Here is a 14,929-nt window from a genome sequence, read left to right on the forward strand (position 1 = left end):
AAGTTCCATCATCTTCATCAACCATTCCTTCATTGTACATATTGCCAAATCTTTCCATCTTTGTGCATACAATAATCTCTCTGTAGTTATCATATACAAAAAGAAAGTTCCATAATTTTTTTCCAACTGTCCATCAATCCCAAAAGAAAGACCACTGGTCTCAATTGTGTATTCATCTTTAAAACTCTGAATCACTGTATGTATTTGAATACAAAATTTTCTAGCTTTTTTACATATCCACCAAGCATGATAAAATGTCCCTTCTTGTTGTACACATTTTGAAGCCCCTTTATACATTCTAGACAATTTTTCTGGTGACATATACCAATACATACATACATACATATTTATAAAAATTCTCTTTAAGATTATTACATAGTGTAAATTTCAATCCTTTCAACCACACATTTCCCATTGTTCCATCTGTATATTATAACCAAAATTTTTAGCCTACTTTATCATACTTTTTTTATGTGTTCTTCTTCTGTTTCAAATTTCAATAAAAGTTTATACATTTTAGCAATTACATGTTCATCATCTGTACACAATTCTATTTCAAACTCATTCTTACAATGTTCAAAACCATAAACTCTTTTGTCTACTTTAAACGTTCCTAATAACTGTAGATAAGAAAACCATTGGCAAGTATGTCCCTCTGCCACCAGTTCTTCTCTTGATTTTACTTTGTGTTCCCCTTAACAAAATTGTAGTATCTCACAATAAGTTAGTCATTTGTGTTTGCCTATTATTTCTTGTCTATAAAATGCTTCTTGTGCTGAGAGCCACAAAGGTGTTTCTGGCCACAACCTGGGTTTATATCTATTCCATATTCTCAATATGGCACATCTAATATAATGATTTTTAACATCCACATTAACCTTGACTTTATCGTACCACAAATATCCAAGCCACCCAAATATCAGGTCATGACCTTCTAACTCCAAAAGCCTTCTATTTCTCAGCAGCACCCACTCTTTCATCCAAACCAAACAACAAGCTGCAAAATACAGTTTCAAATCAGGTAAACCCAATCCTCCTCTTTCCTTTGCATCTTGTAACACCTTATATTTAACTTGTGTTTTTCCCCCTGCCACACAGATATATTCTTTTGCCACTGTTTAAATGGTGCATCAGTTGTCAAACCAGTTATTATCTGAAACAAAAACATCATTCTAGGCATAACATTCATTTTATCACAGAAATTCTCCCCAGCAATGACAATTGTTGGTTTCTCCCATCTTAACATGTATTTTTAAAATTCATTCTATGTTTTAACATAGTTATTTTGAAAAAACATACAATTCATATTTGTCATAATGTTACTCAGATATTTTACTTTCTTCTCTTAATACCCGTTTTATTCATCAATTCTGTTTTATCTTCTATTTTCATGTTTTTTGTTAACATCTTTGTCTTATGTTTGTTGTTCTTAAAACCTGCTAATGCACCAAATCTTTTAGTTTTCCCATTAATGTTTCAATTCCCTTTAAAGGATCTTCCAAAACTAACACCAAGTCACCTGCAAAAACCCTTAACTTGTAAGTTTCTTTTTAAATCTTTACTCCCACAATTCTCTCATCTTATATCTCTATTCAGTATTTCAAAAACCAAAATAAGTAAGAGAGGAGACAGTGGGCATCCCTGTCTTGTTCCTTTTTGTATCCCACAAGGATTTGTTAGATCTCCATTAACAATTATTTGTGCTTTCTGTAAAGTATAACTTGATCTTACCCATTTTATAAAGTTCTCTCCAAACTTCATGTCTTCCAAAACTTTGAACAAGAAAGACCACTTCAAATTGTCAAAGGCCTTCTCTGCATCTAAGAAAATCAATGCAGCTTGTTTTTCATTATGTTGCTCCAAATATTCCAAAATCTCCAACACATTTCTAAGATTGTCCTCTGTCTTTTAGATAAAAACCCACATTGATCCTCATGAATAAATTCTTGCAAAATTATTTTCAATCTATCAACCAGAATTGTTGTAAACAACTTGTAGTCATTATTCAATAATGATATTGGATAATGACTATAGTATCTGAAGCTCACCTTTAAGCACTGTGGTATTAAAGTAAACTAGTCTTTGGTATAATTACTGTGAGGGCAGGCATGGTATCTGCCTTGGGCCCTGCAAACACAAACAGCCCTAGGTGGTCTGTCCATCCTTTTAAAAAAAATCTGCTCTTAGTCTGCTGCAGGGCTGGCATGCACCCAGGGTCATTTATGGGTGGAACAGCAGGTGATTGTGGTGACCACAAGGTAACAGTAAAGAGAAATGGAAACCTGTAACTCTTTGCTGCCATCTAGTGGTTGTCTGGATTTGGTAGCCTTAGAAAATTTCTCATGCTGCTTTGCCCTGAAAGAGTGTTGTGAGCCACTGCTGCTGCCATTTCTCCCTGAGAGTGACTTGTGTGTGCAAGTCCTGGGGCAGCACACTAGGTTTGCTTTCTCAAATGACACTACTGGCTCTGCAACTGATGACTAAGGTTGGGGTGGAGTTCCATTCCAAGAGGTTTGGCTTGGGCCAGGACACTCTACTTCCACTTTTGCAGTCAGTGACAGTGAATCCTTTAATCTTGCCATCAGATCATCATTAGCACAATAATGGCTTCTGCCCAAATGTATTATTTGTGTCTGAATATCAAGCCATGTACTGAGACCTGCATATACAGTACAATCTTTGCCCAAGTTCTTTTGGAACTACTATTCTCTGTGAGCAGAGATGATGTAGTTAGGCTTACTCTTTGATATGTCAGAAGCCTAGGACTTCTGGAAAAGAAATGGCAGACTGAAGACAGCTCCGCGAAAAGCAGAGCTGACAACCGCAGCGTAATGGAGAGCCAATAAATAGACCGGCTTTTTAATAATTTCTTTCTGGACAAGGAGAGGACTTGAGATCATCCACAAGTGCTCCCAGCAGCTGTTCCTTGCAAGGAGACTGTAAGGTGGGTTTAGAGCTCTGGGAGATGAGAGAACAGCCATCTTGCTCAAACCATGATTGGTGCCTTTATAGGGACACTAAGTTTGCATACTTCCTTTTCTAATCATTTTTGGAAATTGCTTGTTAACTGCTTTTCAGCTATTAGGAACCTTTGGATCAATAAGTTTTATAGCACTGGGCAAGTTTCCTTCAATCCTTAGCGAAAGAAGTTTTAACTACAAGTTTAAGAACTTTTTTAAAAATGGGAATAAACAGCAAAAGGGTGATTAAAACTTTGATTTTAGAAAGATACAAATAGACTAAGGGTCCAGATAAATTTGAAATAAGATTTTGAAATTAATTATAAAGAATCCTTCCAGGAAAATGCTTTTGTTTTGAATTTTTAAAGAAAAAACATAATAAGATAAGACTTTAAACATTGGACACTAGAGGGAACTAAAGATTACAATTAAAGGAGAAGAACTCTCAAACTCAACTTGCAATTACAGAATGAAGCAAAATATTTTAACATTGGACATGTCGGATATTTTTGAACAATGGATTCAGAAGTTAATTTTAATAATGTCTGCATCTATAAATAGACTGTGTTTAAAAGATGTTATGGAAGAAGAACAAGTTCTTCTTGACAAGATTGAGACTGAGTTGAAAGTGGATTTAAAAATGACAGGCTACAAGAATGACATGGAAAAAGATGTTACACTGGAAATACAAAAGAATCCGGCTGATGTCTTAATAATTAAAAAGGATATACAAACAACAAACCAAGATACTGATCGGGATAATTTTCCTATATTGGATTTACAAAAGAGGCTTGTTAAAGTTTTGAAGAATTTTGTGAGAAGGGACAAAGAAAAAAATGTAAAGAAATCAAGCTCTACAACATTATTTGAATGGACTAAAGATTGTTAGTAGTAAAAGGAAGGAATATAAAGTTGGTTTATTTGATCAAGGTTAAAATAGATATGTTGTTACCTCTGGTAACCCTTAATGGACTTTTGCTGACATCAGGACTGAAATGACAAGGCTTTATGGATTTGTTTATAGATAAGAGATGGGATATGGGAAGAAGAGATCATTTGTTTTATTTTAAGAGAAGGTAATAAGTTATTAAAATTGTTTATAGTTGTGATGAAGGGGGAAGTCACTTTTTTATATATTTGTTTTCTTTTTCTTTACTATATTCTTATTTTTTCTTTTCTATTTCTCTATTTTTTCTTTTCTGCACCTTTTATTTATTTATTTATTTTTAGTTTGTATTCGGTTTTACCATTGTAATTGTAATTTTAATAAAATTACTATTAAAAAAAAGATACATCAGAAGCCTAGGCCACAGGCACAGATTCCCCAGTGTTTAACTTGGGTTTGTTGGCCTCATCTGTTACCTAAGTTTTAACTTTTACCACCCTATAGTCTTCTGTTCAGGAGATCTGTATCAGAAGCTCCACTCTCCACCTAAAACAGATTATTCCTGTTTTTAATATCTCAATCCTTTTGATGTGCCATTGATACATCTATCATCAGATGGTGATTGATCTGTTTTTTGTGGAAGCATTCAAGAATTCACTGTCTGTTTTGGCCATTTATTCACCAGAAAATTAAAATTCATTTGGGGAAGGTGCATATACAATCATACATATTACAACTGCAGTGTATTTAATTTATAAAGAACTTTATTTGAAAAATATTTTATTTTTAATCTAGGGAATTAGTGGAAGAACTTCACCCTCTAATGAAGGAAGCATTAGAGAGAAGACCAGAGGTTGGTGATATAATTAAGCTGTAAATATTTAACAGACAGTGCATACATATTAGGAGCTGCAATTAATTAATTCATCCATTTTGGACAAATAGTGTTAAATAAATTGATTTTTATAAAACTTACTATCTCTAAGACATCTAAAAGCTGTGTGGATAGTAATCAGTTAAAAAGGAGAATAATTACAACGTAAAGCATTTAAATTGTCACAATTAAAGCATTGCTACAAAGAAGAAAGGAATATTGGCGATGAAAAATGTTACTGATTTGAAATTTGGAAGCTGGTGGTGATCAGATACTCTTGGGAGATCTCTTGACTTTCAGGGATGTCTGATTTCCAGTTGTTTGACAATAGCAATTATGTGTGGGAGGAAGGTATGCAGTGGTTGGAATGTCCACATCTCTCTCCTCCTGTCTCTTCATCCTTCCCCCTTAAAATTGGACAAACCAGCTTTTTATAAAGTGTGTAGCTATAACACTATGTGCGGCAGCATCGAAGAAGAAGTCAGAAAGAGAAAGGGTGCTGAAAGAGAGCTGATAGCAGCAGTAGAAAGAAGTGCACCAAGGACCAAATATGGTAACTGACAAAACAAGCAAAGCCTTGGCAGTTAGAGTGGGGTGGTATCAAGTGCTACAGAGCCCCTGAGAAGACATTGACTAGGCCTTTTGAATGGCTTAGGTGTTGGCAGATAGTCCAGATGCTGGCATCTAAAAACAGTCTCAAAGGCCATTTAAAGGCAACAGCAGCCTCCTAGGAGCAACAACCTAGGAGATTAACAGTTTATATGTAAGTGCTAGTTTCTCTTTCTCTCTTGGTTCATAAATGAGGCTTTTATTTTCTCTTGTGTAAATCCTTCAGTACGGGTTTTTTTAGTAGCCAGATAGACAGTTTTATAGGATCTCCCCAACTGGGTGTGCCACTGCCAGTTCTCTGAAGAACCATATGATGAAAGAAAAAGAGCAGAAATTTCAGCAGGATTCAGAATTAGATTGAAGGAGTTATTGGGGAATGGAAGTGAAGTCTCACTGGTGCAAGAACCCTCCAGAGTTATTTATCTGCTAGAGATTTCTCAGCTTTTAGGGTTGAGATTGTTCTCCCCCACACAAGATATCTCCAGGACAAGACTTCCTGGAGCATAGGTTGATCTGGATTGTGATAGGTAACCCATGTGTGTACATAATCACACCTGACTCCAACTCTCTACTTTAGTTCTATAAATGCCATAATTGAATATCTAGGGCTTCAATATTTTTGCTTGTCTAATTCAGATTACCCAGAGATTTACCAGGAGGTCCCATATACTTTCTCTCTATTCTTGATCTAGAAATTGACAGTGAGTAGATCCTAGTGGGAGCATACATGCACTATTTCAGAACCTAAATGAAGCTTACACGTTGTTGTTTTTGGCTCAAGTTTTTCTTTTCCTGTCTGTCTTGCTGTAGTTAAGCAAAGAGGTTAATCCAAGTAGCCTGAAACCAAATAATTATTATCCATCAAAATATAAACTGTATATTTATAAAATTATAAATAAGTTATAAAATACAGTTAGGACTACCAGTGCAAAGGAAGCAGAAGTTTCTCTGATTTCAAGGACAAATATTATTTCTTTCTTTCAAACAATTTTTCCTGAAATTAATTAACATCTTCAGTGTTAAAAAGTTCAGACTATTTGAAAATTGCAAGCATATCTTTAAAAGTGATTCTGAACTCCTACTCAGTTAGGTTTTATTTTTAAGACCAACATGCATGGAGTAGATGTAACTTATATTGCCCTGTTTTTCTGCAATACAGAATAAGAAACGTCGTGAGCGCCGAGATCTGTTGCGATTACAGCTGTTGCGAATTTTTGAATTACTTGCTGATGCTGGTGTGATAAGTGATAGGTAGGATACTGCTTTTCAAATAGAAGAAAACCCTGTGATAGTGCCAATTATTTTTCTGATCACAGTCATTTCTTAAATCATTGTTAAAATAACTTTTTCCAATCTAGCTGCTAATAGATAGTCTCCTTTTTAATTCTCGGTAACAGTTTTGACTGTTATAAATTGTAGTCTGTCTTGCATACTTGTGGTTTCCTCTGGATAATTCCTTAATCCATGCTGTTTTTCTTTGTTACAGTACAAATGGTGCCTTGGAACGAGATACCTTAGCACTGGGAGCATTGTTCTTAGAATATGTTGACCTAACTCGCATGTTGTTGGAAGCTGAAAACGACAAAGAAGTTGAAATTCTCAAGGACATGAGAGCCCATTTCAGTGCAATGCTTGCTAACTTGATTCAGTGTGTGCCAGGTATGGTGATGCAATAATTATATACATTTCAGAATCACAAAGATGTAAAGAGAGGTTAGTAGTTGACAAAAGCATGACAAGGATTGTTGGGTGCAGAAGAAAAAAATGCTCCATATAGTTGGTGGGAAGAAGAGAAAGAAGGCATTAAGTAGAAGCACAATTTAGATGAATCTAAATGGAACCATTTCTAGAGTAATAATAGTGTAATTGTGTTAGAACTTACAGCAAAAGTAATGGCTTTCAAATTTATTATGGCATACATTTCATGAATTATATTTGATGCATGAAATGTTATCCTGAGTTCCTTATTTATTATCAATAGTATGGTGTGTGAGTTGGTCACTGTGTAGTTATCACTGTCAGTATTTTGTTCATTTCATTTCTATCTGACCTCCAGTGACAACCCTTCCTCTATGTGTGTCTATATTGTGCTTACTACTTGAGATAAATGATTTAATTATTTATTATTAATTTATTGTATTTCTATCCTGTCTTTCCTCTGGGAGATGAACAGAGTGCACATAGGGGTGCAAAACACAACCCTATGAAGTTGTTTGGGCTGAGAGAAAGTAACCAGCCCCAAATCACTCAGTGAGCTCTGTGCCAAATTGGGACTTTAATGTGGATTTCCCATATTGAAGTCCAGTTTGTGGACTGAGTAGACAGGAGTCCATGAAAACATATGCATAAATGCATACATCTTAAACTGTCATAATGCTTACTATTAAATGGAATAAGGAAAAAATGCAAAAAAGAAAGCGCAAGTAATCAATGAAGAAAAGGTGGACCACATGCAATTGTATTAAACCTGTTTTATCTGTCAAACTATTTGTGGTATTGTTCTAATCCTAATTGTATTGTGGACATATACTATAAGGGTTATGAATTTAGTACTCATCTGAACTATGAAGATCATATGATCACTGTTGTAAGTCAGCAAGGTCTCAGGGCTACATGAGTCAAATTATTTGCTTTTGAGTTCTGTCCTTTTTCAATGAATGAACTTGAAAGTCTACTTTACAAATTTCTGGCTTAAAGAACATTGTCATATATGTTTAGTATATATGTGTACATTTACTGTTGTGGATGCATTGACAACCTAACATGAGTTATCATTTGGTGCCTGCTCATAGCTTTCTTACTGATTTCTAATTTGTGTAGAAAATCTGAAATATGAAGTTTCTTTGGTTTGTGTTTTTGTGGTCCAAACTTATTAATTGTTGTGGCTGCCAATTGGTTATTGTAGGTACAGCCAAGGAATATTAGCTTTCATCTCCAGAAAACTAACATCCATGAAGTAGTATGATAATTAATTTTTCTTTTATAGCAGAAGCTTAATTTACGTATGGTTATATGCCTTGTATGTTGAAAGATTTCTTTGAAGATTGAGTATATTTCATTGCTTGAATTAGCCTAGAAGCCTGTAGCTTAATCAGACATAATCTAAAGACTTCTGTGTTTTCTGAAAATTTCCATTAAATCAGTCTCTTGCTTTCAAAGCATTAAATCCAACTGTGCCAAATGCTGGATAGGCTTCAATACATGGAATTTTCTTAGTATTAACAAAGGATTTTCTGTTTTCATTCATTACAAAATTGTGTGTGTGTGTGTGTCTGTGTCTGTGTGTCTGTGTGTATATATATATGGGAGGGGAGAATGGGAGCAAGCAAGATAGATTAAAATAGCTCTTGGGGTTTTTTAGATTCAGTATAACATTTAGAATATCCATAGCCCTATTGTAAAACTGAACATTAAGGCTTTTGGATAACCTAGTAAACATCTCGGAATGCATCTTTTCACTCTGTTTGGCATCTCCATGCAGCATTTCAGTTTGGAATAAAGGATCTACATGTGTAATATGCAATGCCCGTTGGTCCCATCCACACTGTGCATCTCAAAATTGAAAGATACCTATGATGTAAATATGGCCATTCAGTAATATTTAGCATTTGTATCAGACTTTCAAGAGATTCAAAACTCTTCAGATTCACTCTCTATGGTTCTCAAATTTTGCCATACTGTGTTCCCTTGAAATGATAAATAAATTTGTACCCTATGAATAAAAAAAATTACTTCATTGGGGTTAGAGTTCATCTGGTACAAATGGGTTGGCCACATAGGATTCCTTATTGAGAATCTGAGATTCATCTTTGTTTCTGAGCAAATCTCTTTCTCTCACAAAGTGTATTGTATGGATTGTGTATACTTATTTACCTAAAAATAAATTGGTTTTTTTTTTTGTTAAATCATTTAGCTTTAAAAGAGAGGGTTGTCTTATACCTGTGACCATAATCATAGACAGATAATTCTTCATTTTTACCTGGGATAATCTTAAATTCAAGGTTATTTCCTTTCCAGTAAATATATAGTTGCTGAATGTAATTAGTGTGTTTTAGGAATCATTCCTTAGCTACACAGTTTTGCATCAGATTTATGTTTGAGTTTTCTTTGACTAATTAATCAGTACAGATAATTTTATTTTATCTTTTATTCATTCAGTTCATCACAGGAGATTTCTTTTCCCTCAGCAAAGCTTGAGGCACCACCTCTTCATCTTATTTAGTCAATGGGCTGGACCCTTCAGTATTATGTTTACACCACTGGATCGTTATAGTGATAGAAATCATCAGATTACAAGATACCAGTATTGTGCTTTAAAGGTACATCATGATTCCTTCCATTGCATATAAATCTTTAGCAAATTAAATTATTTTAAATTTAGAAATGAAAAAAAGTAGACAAGTTAAATTTTACATAATTTTCCAAAAAGAACATATTATTTGGTGTACCTTTGTGGTCTGTTTTTTTTCTGAATCTTCGATCTATCATTTGAGAAATGATTACTAAATATTTTTAATATTTCAATTAAGGTTTACTTGGAAATACAAAACTGACCATGTTTATTCATACAACTGGATCAGGGGGAAGGGAGTTAATATGAGGAGAGAACACCAAAAAGTGTTTCTGGAGTATTAAATTAAACCCAGAACTACCTAATCATTCAAGAATTACACTAACTTCATCTCACAATACACTTAACTCAGTGTAATACTTAACCCAGTGTAACCCAGTCATCCACTGAACAGTCAGCTCTCCTTACTGGTGGTTCTAGCAGTCCACAAAGTGTACTAACTGGGTTAGAAAACACAATTTGGGGAATACAGAGTACCTGCATGCTTTGTCCAGGAAGCCCTTGGTATCTCAGAAAGCCTTGCACCAGAAGAGTACTTGCAAGAATGGCATCACTATCCATTCTCTACTAGCCAGGAAGGTAATGACAGGTATGATTGGGTCATTGCAGCATTTGGGAGATGTGTTTTATGCACACATGACTGACAGGATGGAGCCTACATGATTCTTTGGTAGTGCTACCAACACTGTTTTATAATATTTGTTACTTGATTTGTTGCCTTTTATTTAGAATTTGAAATACCTTGCAATAAACAATTTACCTCTTTTTTTTTTTTTAATTAGGCCATGTCAGCTGTACTGTGCTGTGGCCCAGTGTTTGACAATGTGGGCCTTTCCCCTGATGGCTATCTTTATAAATGGCTTGATAATATTCTAGCTTGCCAAGACTTACGGGTGAGTAACTCAGCAATGATTCTTACTTTTAAATGTATTGAATGTGATTTTTATTGCATGTGGTTTACTCTATGGCTGATTTATTGTGACTCCAGTGGAATCTGCTTAGTCTCCCAACTGTGGTACAAGGAGTGTAATTTGTTTTTTATTAGAGGGCGACACTCTGTGAACTATGAAGGCAAGGACTAAACTAAATTTGAGAGAAGACAGGGTATCTTGAGCTCCCGAAGATTCATGTTTTGCACCTTTGTTGTAGCAGAACGAGTACAAAATGATCTAGTGTCATTATTCCACCACAGATGCAATAATGAAAGCATCTGTTTCCTTTTCAAGATACATAATTTGGTGTGATGTATTAATCCGAATTTCTGTTTTGAAAGACTCTAGGCATTTTAATGGTCAACAAGGTTAAGAGCAGCGTGATCTCAATTTGTTTGCATTTATGTTTGAAGTCTTTCCACCAACTAGATTGCAGGCACTCTGAAAGGCAAATGGAAAAGGACCTTCTTACTGAAATAGCTGCTTATGAATCATATCAGTGTGAATGGGTTCGTATTCAGAAGACAGTTAAAAACAGCAGTAGTCTTAAGGAGAAATAGGCCCGTGCTGGATCTTGGCCATATTTAAAGTGCTGAACTAGTTTCAGGATTCCCTCACAGTAATTTAACACTGGAATAACTGTATATATAATTTAATGAACAAATTAAATGAATTTTACTCATTGTTCCTAATGGCTTACATTTTCAAATTTTAGGCTTGGGAAAAAATGGAGTATTTTGGAATAGGCTAGGATAGAACTAAATGGAGAAGGAAGGCATGAAAATTTAGCTAGTTGGATTTAGCTAACTACCAAGATTTTTTTTGTTTTGTTTTTTTTGGTGCTGTCGAGTAAGTGTTGACTCCTGGCAACTCCTGGACAAGTTGCTGCAGTTTTCTTGGCAAGGTTTTTTGGAAGTAGTTTGCCATTACCTGCTTCCTAGGGCTGAGAAAGAGTGACTGGGTAAAGGTCTAGTCATGCCTAAAGCAGGACTAACTCACAATCTTCTGATTTCTAGCTTGGTGCCTTAACCACTACACCAAACTAGTGACTCTGTTAGCAAGATTGGAGAAGTGCAAAAACTTCAAATTCACAGGAAGGTATGCCAGATACTTATGGCACTGATAAACTAAGGGAAGAAAACCTTTTAGTCCTAGGTTTTCATACTTTTCTGCATAATTGAAAGCTCTAAATATTTGAGGAAATGGAAACTCTCCTCTCTATTCCTATTACTTCATGAAGGCTAAATGCATAAAGCAAATTTATACCAGTTTAGTTCCTTCATTGTATCAGTTGTTTTATACCCCTTTCAAGCATTCATTAGCTAGTACAGAAAGTTTGACCACTGGACAAAGTTAGCTTGTATTTCTAAAGTCCTATAATGTCTCCATTAATATGTTCCAACACAGAAAATAACCATTTTTTTTGTTTTTAAGAACATCTGAAAAGAAAGATTTGCATCAAAGGAAAAAGCATCAACAAATAGTCAAAAAATTGCAAAAAATTAAAGGGAAACATTTTAAGGAAACAAAACAATGTTTAAAAAAAATCATAACTCTTAAAGTGGTGACCTCCAATCAAATTTCGATGGCAATAATGGAAGTGCTACAAAATGGCTAAGCAGAGGTCATGTGTTGTCTCTGACCTACCCAATCTTGCCTCTTAATGTCATAGCACCCAAAGTTTGGCAAACATGCAAAGCAGAATATTGATCTTGATAAGCCTTTGTTTGATTCTTTATGGTCAAATATTGATGTAAAACACTGTTACTGTTGCTTTAAAACACCTTGCCATTCCCTGTGTGTTCAGGTTCATCAGCTTGGCTGTGAAGTTGTTGTCTTGTTGCTGGAGTTGAATCCTGACCAAATCAACCTCTTTAATTGGGCTATAGACCGATGTTATACTGGATCCTATCAACTTGCTTCAGGATGCTTCAAAGCCATTGCAACTGTGTGTGGAAGCAGGTATCAACAATAAGCAAAGCAGAAAAATTATTCCTACAAGTGAATCAGGATCAGTGTAAAAGAAAAAAAAATTAAATTACTCTAGGGCTTTTGAAAAGGGTAGACTTAAAGTATATGTTCATGTTTTGATAGGAATAGACATGCGTGCTTGCATGCATGCATGCCTATCAAAATAGTCCCTTTTAGGCTAAGCAACTTTATAGAGAAAAGAAGTAAGAAGTAAAAGTCAAGAGATAATAAAAAGAAAAGGTAACATAGCTAAAACTAGTTAACACCACCATCTATATACCTCTCTATACTTTCATGTTCTTGTCCACATCCATACACTACTTTATAAATCGTCTTCTCCTCTTTAAACTTCTCACCTCTCTTTTCTTCAGAATCTCATCAACTTCATCCAGCTATGACTTTATCAGTCTTCCCCTTCCTCTTGACCCCTTCACTATTACTTAATATATTTGTTTTGCACTTTAATCCTTGTTCGATTGTTGCAACCATTATCACCTCAGTATATTTCTTTCATGCTGGTCAATCACTTTTGTATTCAGTTCACATTCATTCAACACCACTTATTATTGGCCTTATCTCTTGTTTTACCACACACACACACAAACACAAACACAATGCTTTAATAGCCAGTTCCCAGTACATTCAACTCACTCTCATATTTCTCCTGATGTAGCAAAGTCTAACTTCCATATAATGAAGCTGGCAGAAGAACACTCTTATACACATCCAGTTTTGCTTCTTTCAGTAAATGTTTGTTCCTTGCAACAGACCATACATGTAACCTGTAACTTCTGTGCCAGGACTTGCACATCTTAAATTTCTCCGGACATTTCTCATCTTTAACAAACATGCCATCAAGATATATAAATTCATCTACTCACTTTTAATTTTTCACAATTTATAACTTAAAATCATCAAGCACAATTAGCTTGTTTTTATACATTAAATGTTGAATCCTTGTGGCATCATATATCCTGGAAATCATTCAGATGTTAAGACAACAACATGGCATCATCTGCATACAAAAATACATATACATTGATAACCCCAACACCTCTAACATCACTTCAAGCTTTCCTTATATATTTATCCATAAATGTGTTAAACAACCAAGGGGGTATCACACATTCTTGTATTACTCCCTACTCAATGTTAAAAAAAATTGCTCAGCTTTCCATTTGTTTTCACAAATACACTTACATTGTATACTGCATTAAGCAACAAATTCAACATCATATTCATGGAAACGTGCCATAATTCAAGCCTACTCACTTTACCATTACTCCTTTTACCTTCCAGGTTGCAGTCATCCATATGGTATAGTTTTCTCCAGATGGGACCATAGCTGTTGATCTCCAGTGCCCATCATGGCTTTGGTTAACCTATGCATCCATTCCTAAAACCAAAGATGCCAAAATGATGCGCACTGTGATGTGACAACACAATATCCACCCTTTTGTACTTGTATTGCAGTGTCACATGAAAGTACATAAGGGGCAGAGTTTGCTTCACAATGTTGGAATGCATGATTTGTCAGTTGACCTCCAGTGGATGCCTACATTGATCAATAAGGCTTGTGCATAATGCTTTTCAGTAAAAGAAGGTATACCCTACATTATCTGCCTTAGTTGTTCTCATGCCATATGCAGATTCCCTCCTAATGGTAAGGAGAATTTCTGGCCAATTGGGTATATTTAGGCTACTGTGCAAGAAGGGTAACCAAAACTGAGTTTCACTCCAAGCACACTCACTTTTATACTCTGTGCAAACCAGGATCTATCTAGAGACTACCTTGCAAGCTTACCTTTGTTTGCACTGACCCAGCTGGCAAGTAGCATAGTGATACCCGCTCAAGAACAGACAAATAATTTTATCCAAATAAAATAATTTTCGAGGGACCTGGACTTATGATTTCTTTTGTTCCACAAAATTATCTGGCTCCTTAAAGTTTCCAATGGAATATTTTTCTTGTTATATAAACACTTTAAAAATAAATTCTCAAGAATGTCACTAATCACAAGAAGCAACCAAAATCTAAATATGATAGCAATGGAGTTTGTGAAAGGAAGGGATTTTCCCATATTTATCTTAAGGGGTTTTAGCATTCTTTGTATTTCTGTTTGTTCTGCATCGGCTTGTTTAGGCTAAGAAAATATAAAAATGGAATGCCTGTTGCTGGATACCTAATCTATCACTTCTTTGTTAAAATGACCGACTTGATTGCTTTGCTTTAAGCTAATGTTGGAAGAAAGCTAATAGTTATGTATATTCTTAAGATACTGAGTCAAGCACAGAAGATGTAGCATTATAAATAGCAGTATTAATAATTTAGGTGGAGTATATGCC

General features: G+C 35.0%; 1 protein-coding gene across 5 annotated transcripts in view; it reads left to right on the top strand.

The window, feature by feature from the left end:
• Positions 1 to 14,929, top strand: part of FRY (FRY microtubule binding protein) — a 200,375-nt gene that overhangs the window by 128,266 nt on the left and 57,180 nt on the right. For all 5 annotated transcript variants that reach the window (XM_088140710.1, XM_088140707.1, XM_088140708.1 and 2 more), the window contains 6 exons: positions 4,642 to 4,699; positions 6,489 to 6,580; positions 6,816 to 6,988; positions 9,488 to 9,648; positions 10,463 to 10,573; positions 12,420 to 12,574. In XM_088140710.1, the coding sequence (XP_087996836.1) occupies positions 4,642 to 4,699; positions 6,489 to 6,580; positions 6,816 to 6,988; positions 9,488 to 9,648; positions 10,463 to 10,573; positions 12,420 to 12,574 (750 nt within the window). The remainder of the gene's footprint in view (positions 1 to 4,641; positions 4,700 to 6,488; positions 6,581 to 6,815; positions 6,989 to 9,487; positions 9,649 to 10,462; positions 10,574 to 12,419; positions 12,575 to 14,929) is intronic.

The sequence above is a fragment of the Python bivittatus genome, unplaced genomic scaffold (genome assembly GCF_059951505.1).
Source record: "Python bivittatus isolate LINGU-HERP-01145 unplaced genomic scaffold, Pbiv_v1 ctg000340_np1212, whole genome shotgun sequence".
NCBI lineage: Eukaryota > Metazoa > Chordata > Lepidosauria > Squamata > Pythonidae > Python > Python bivittatus.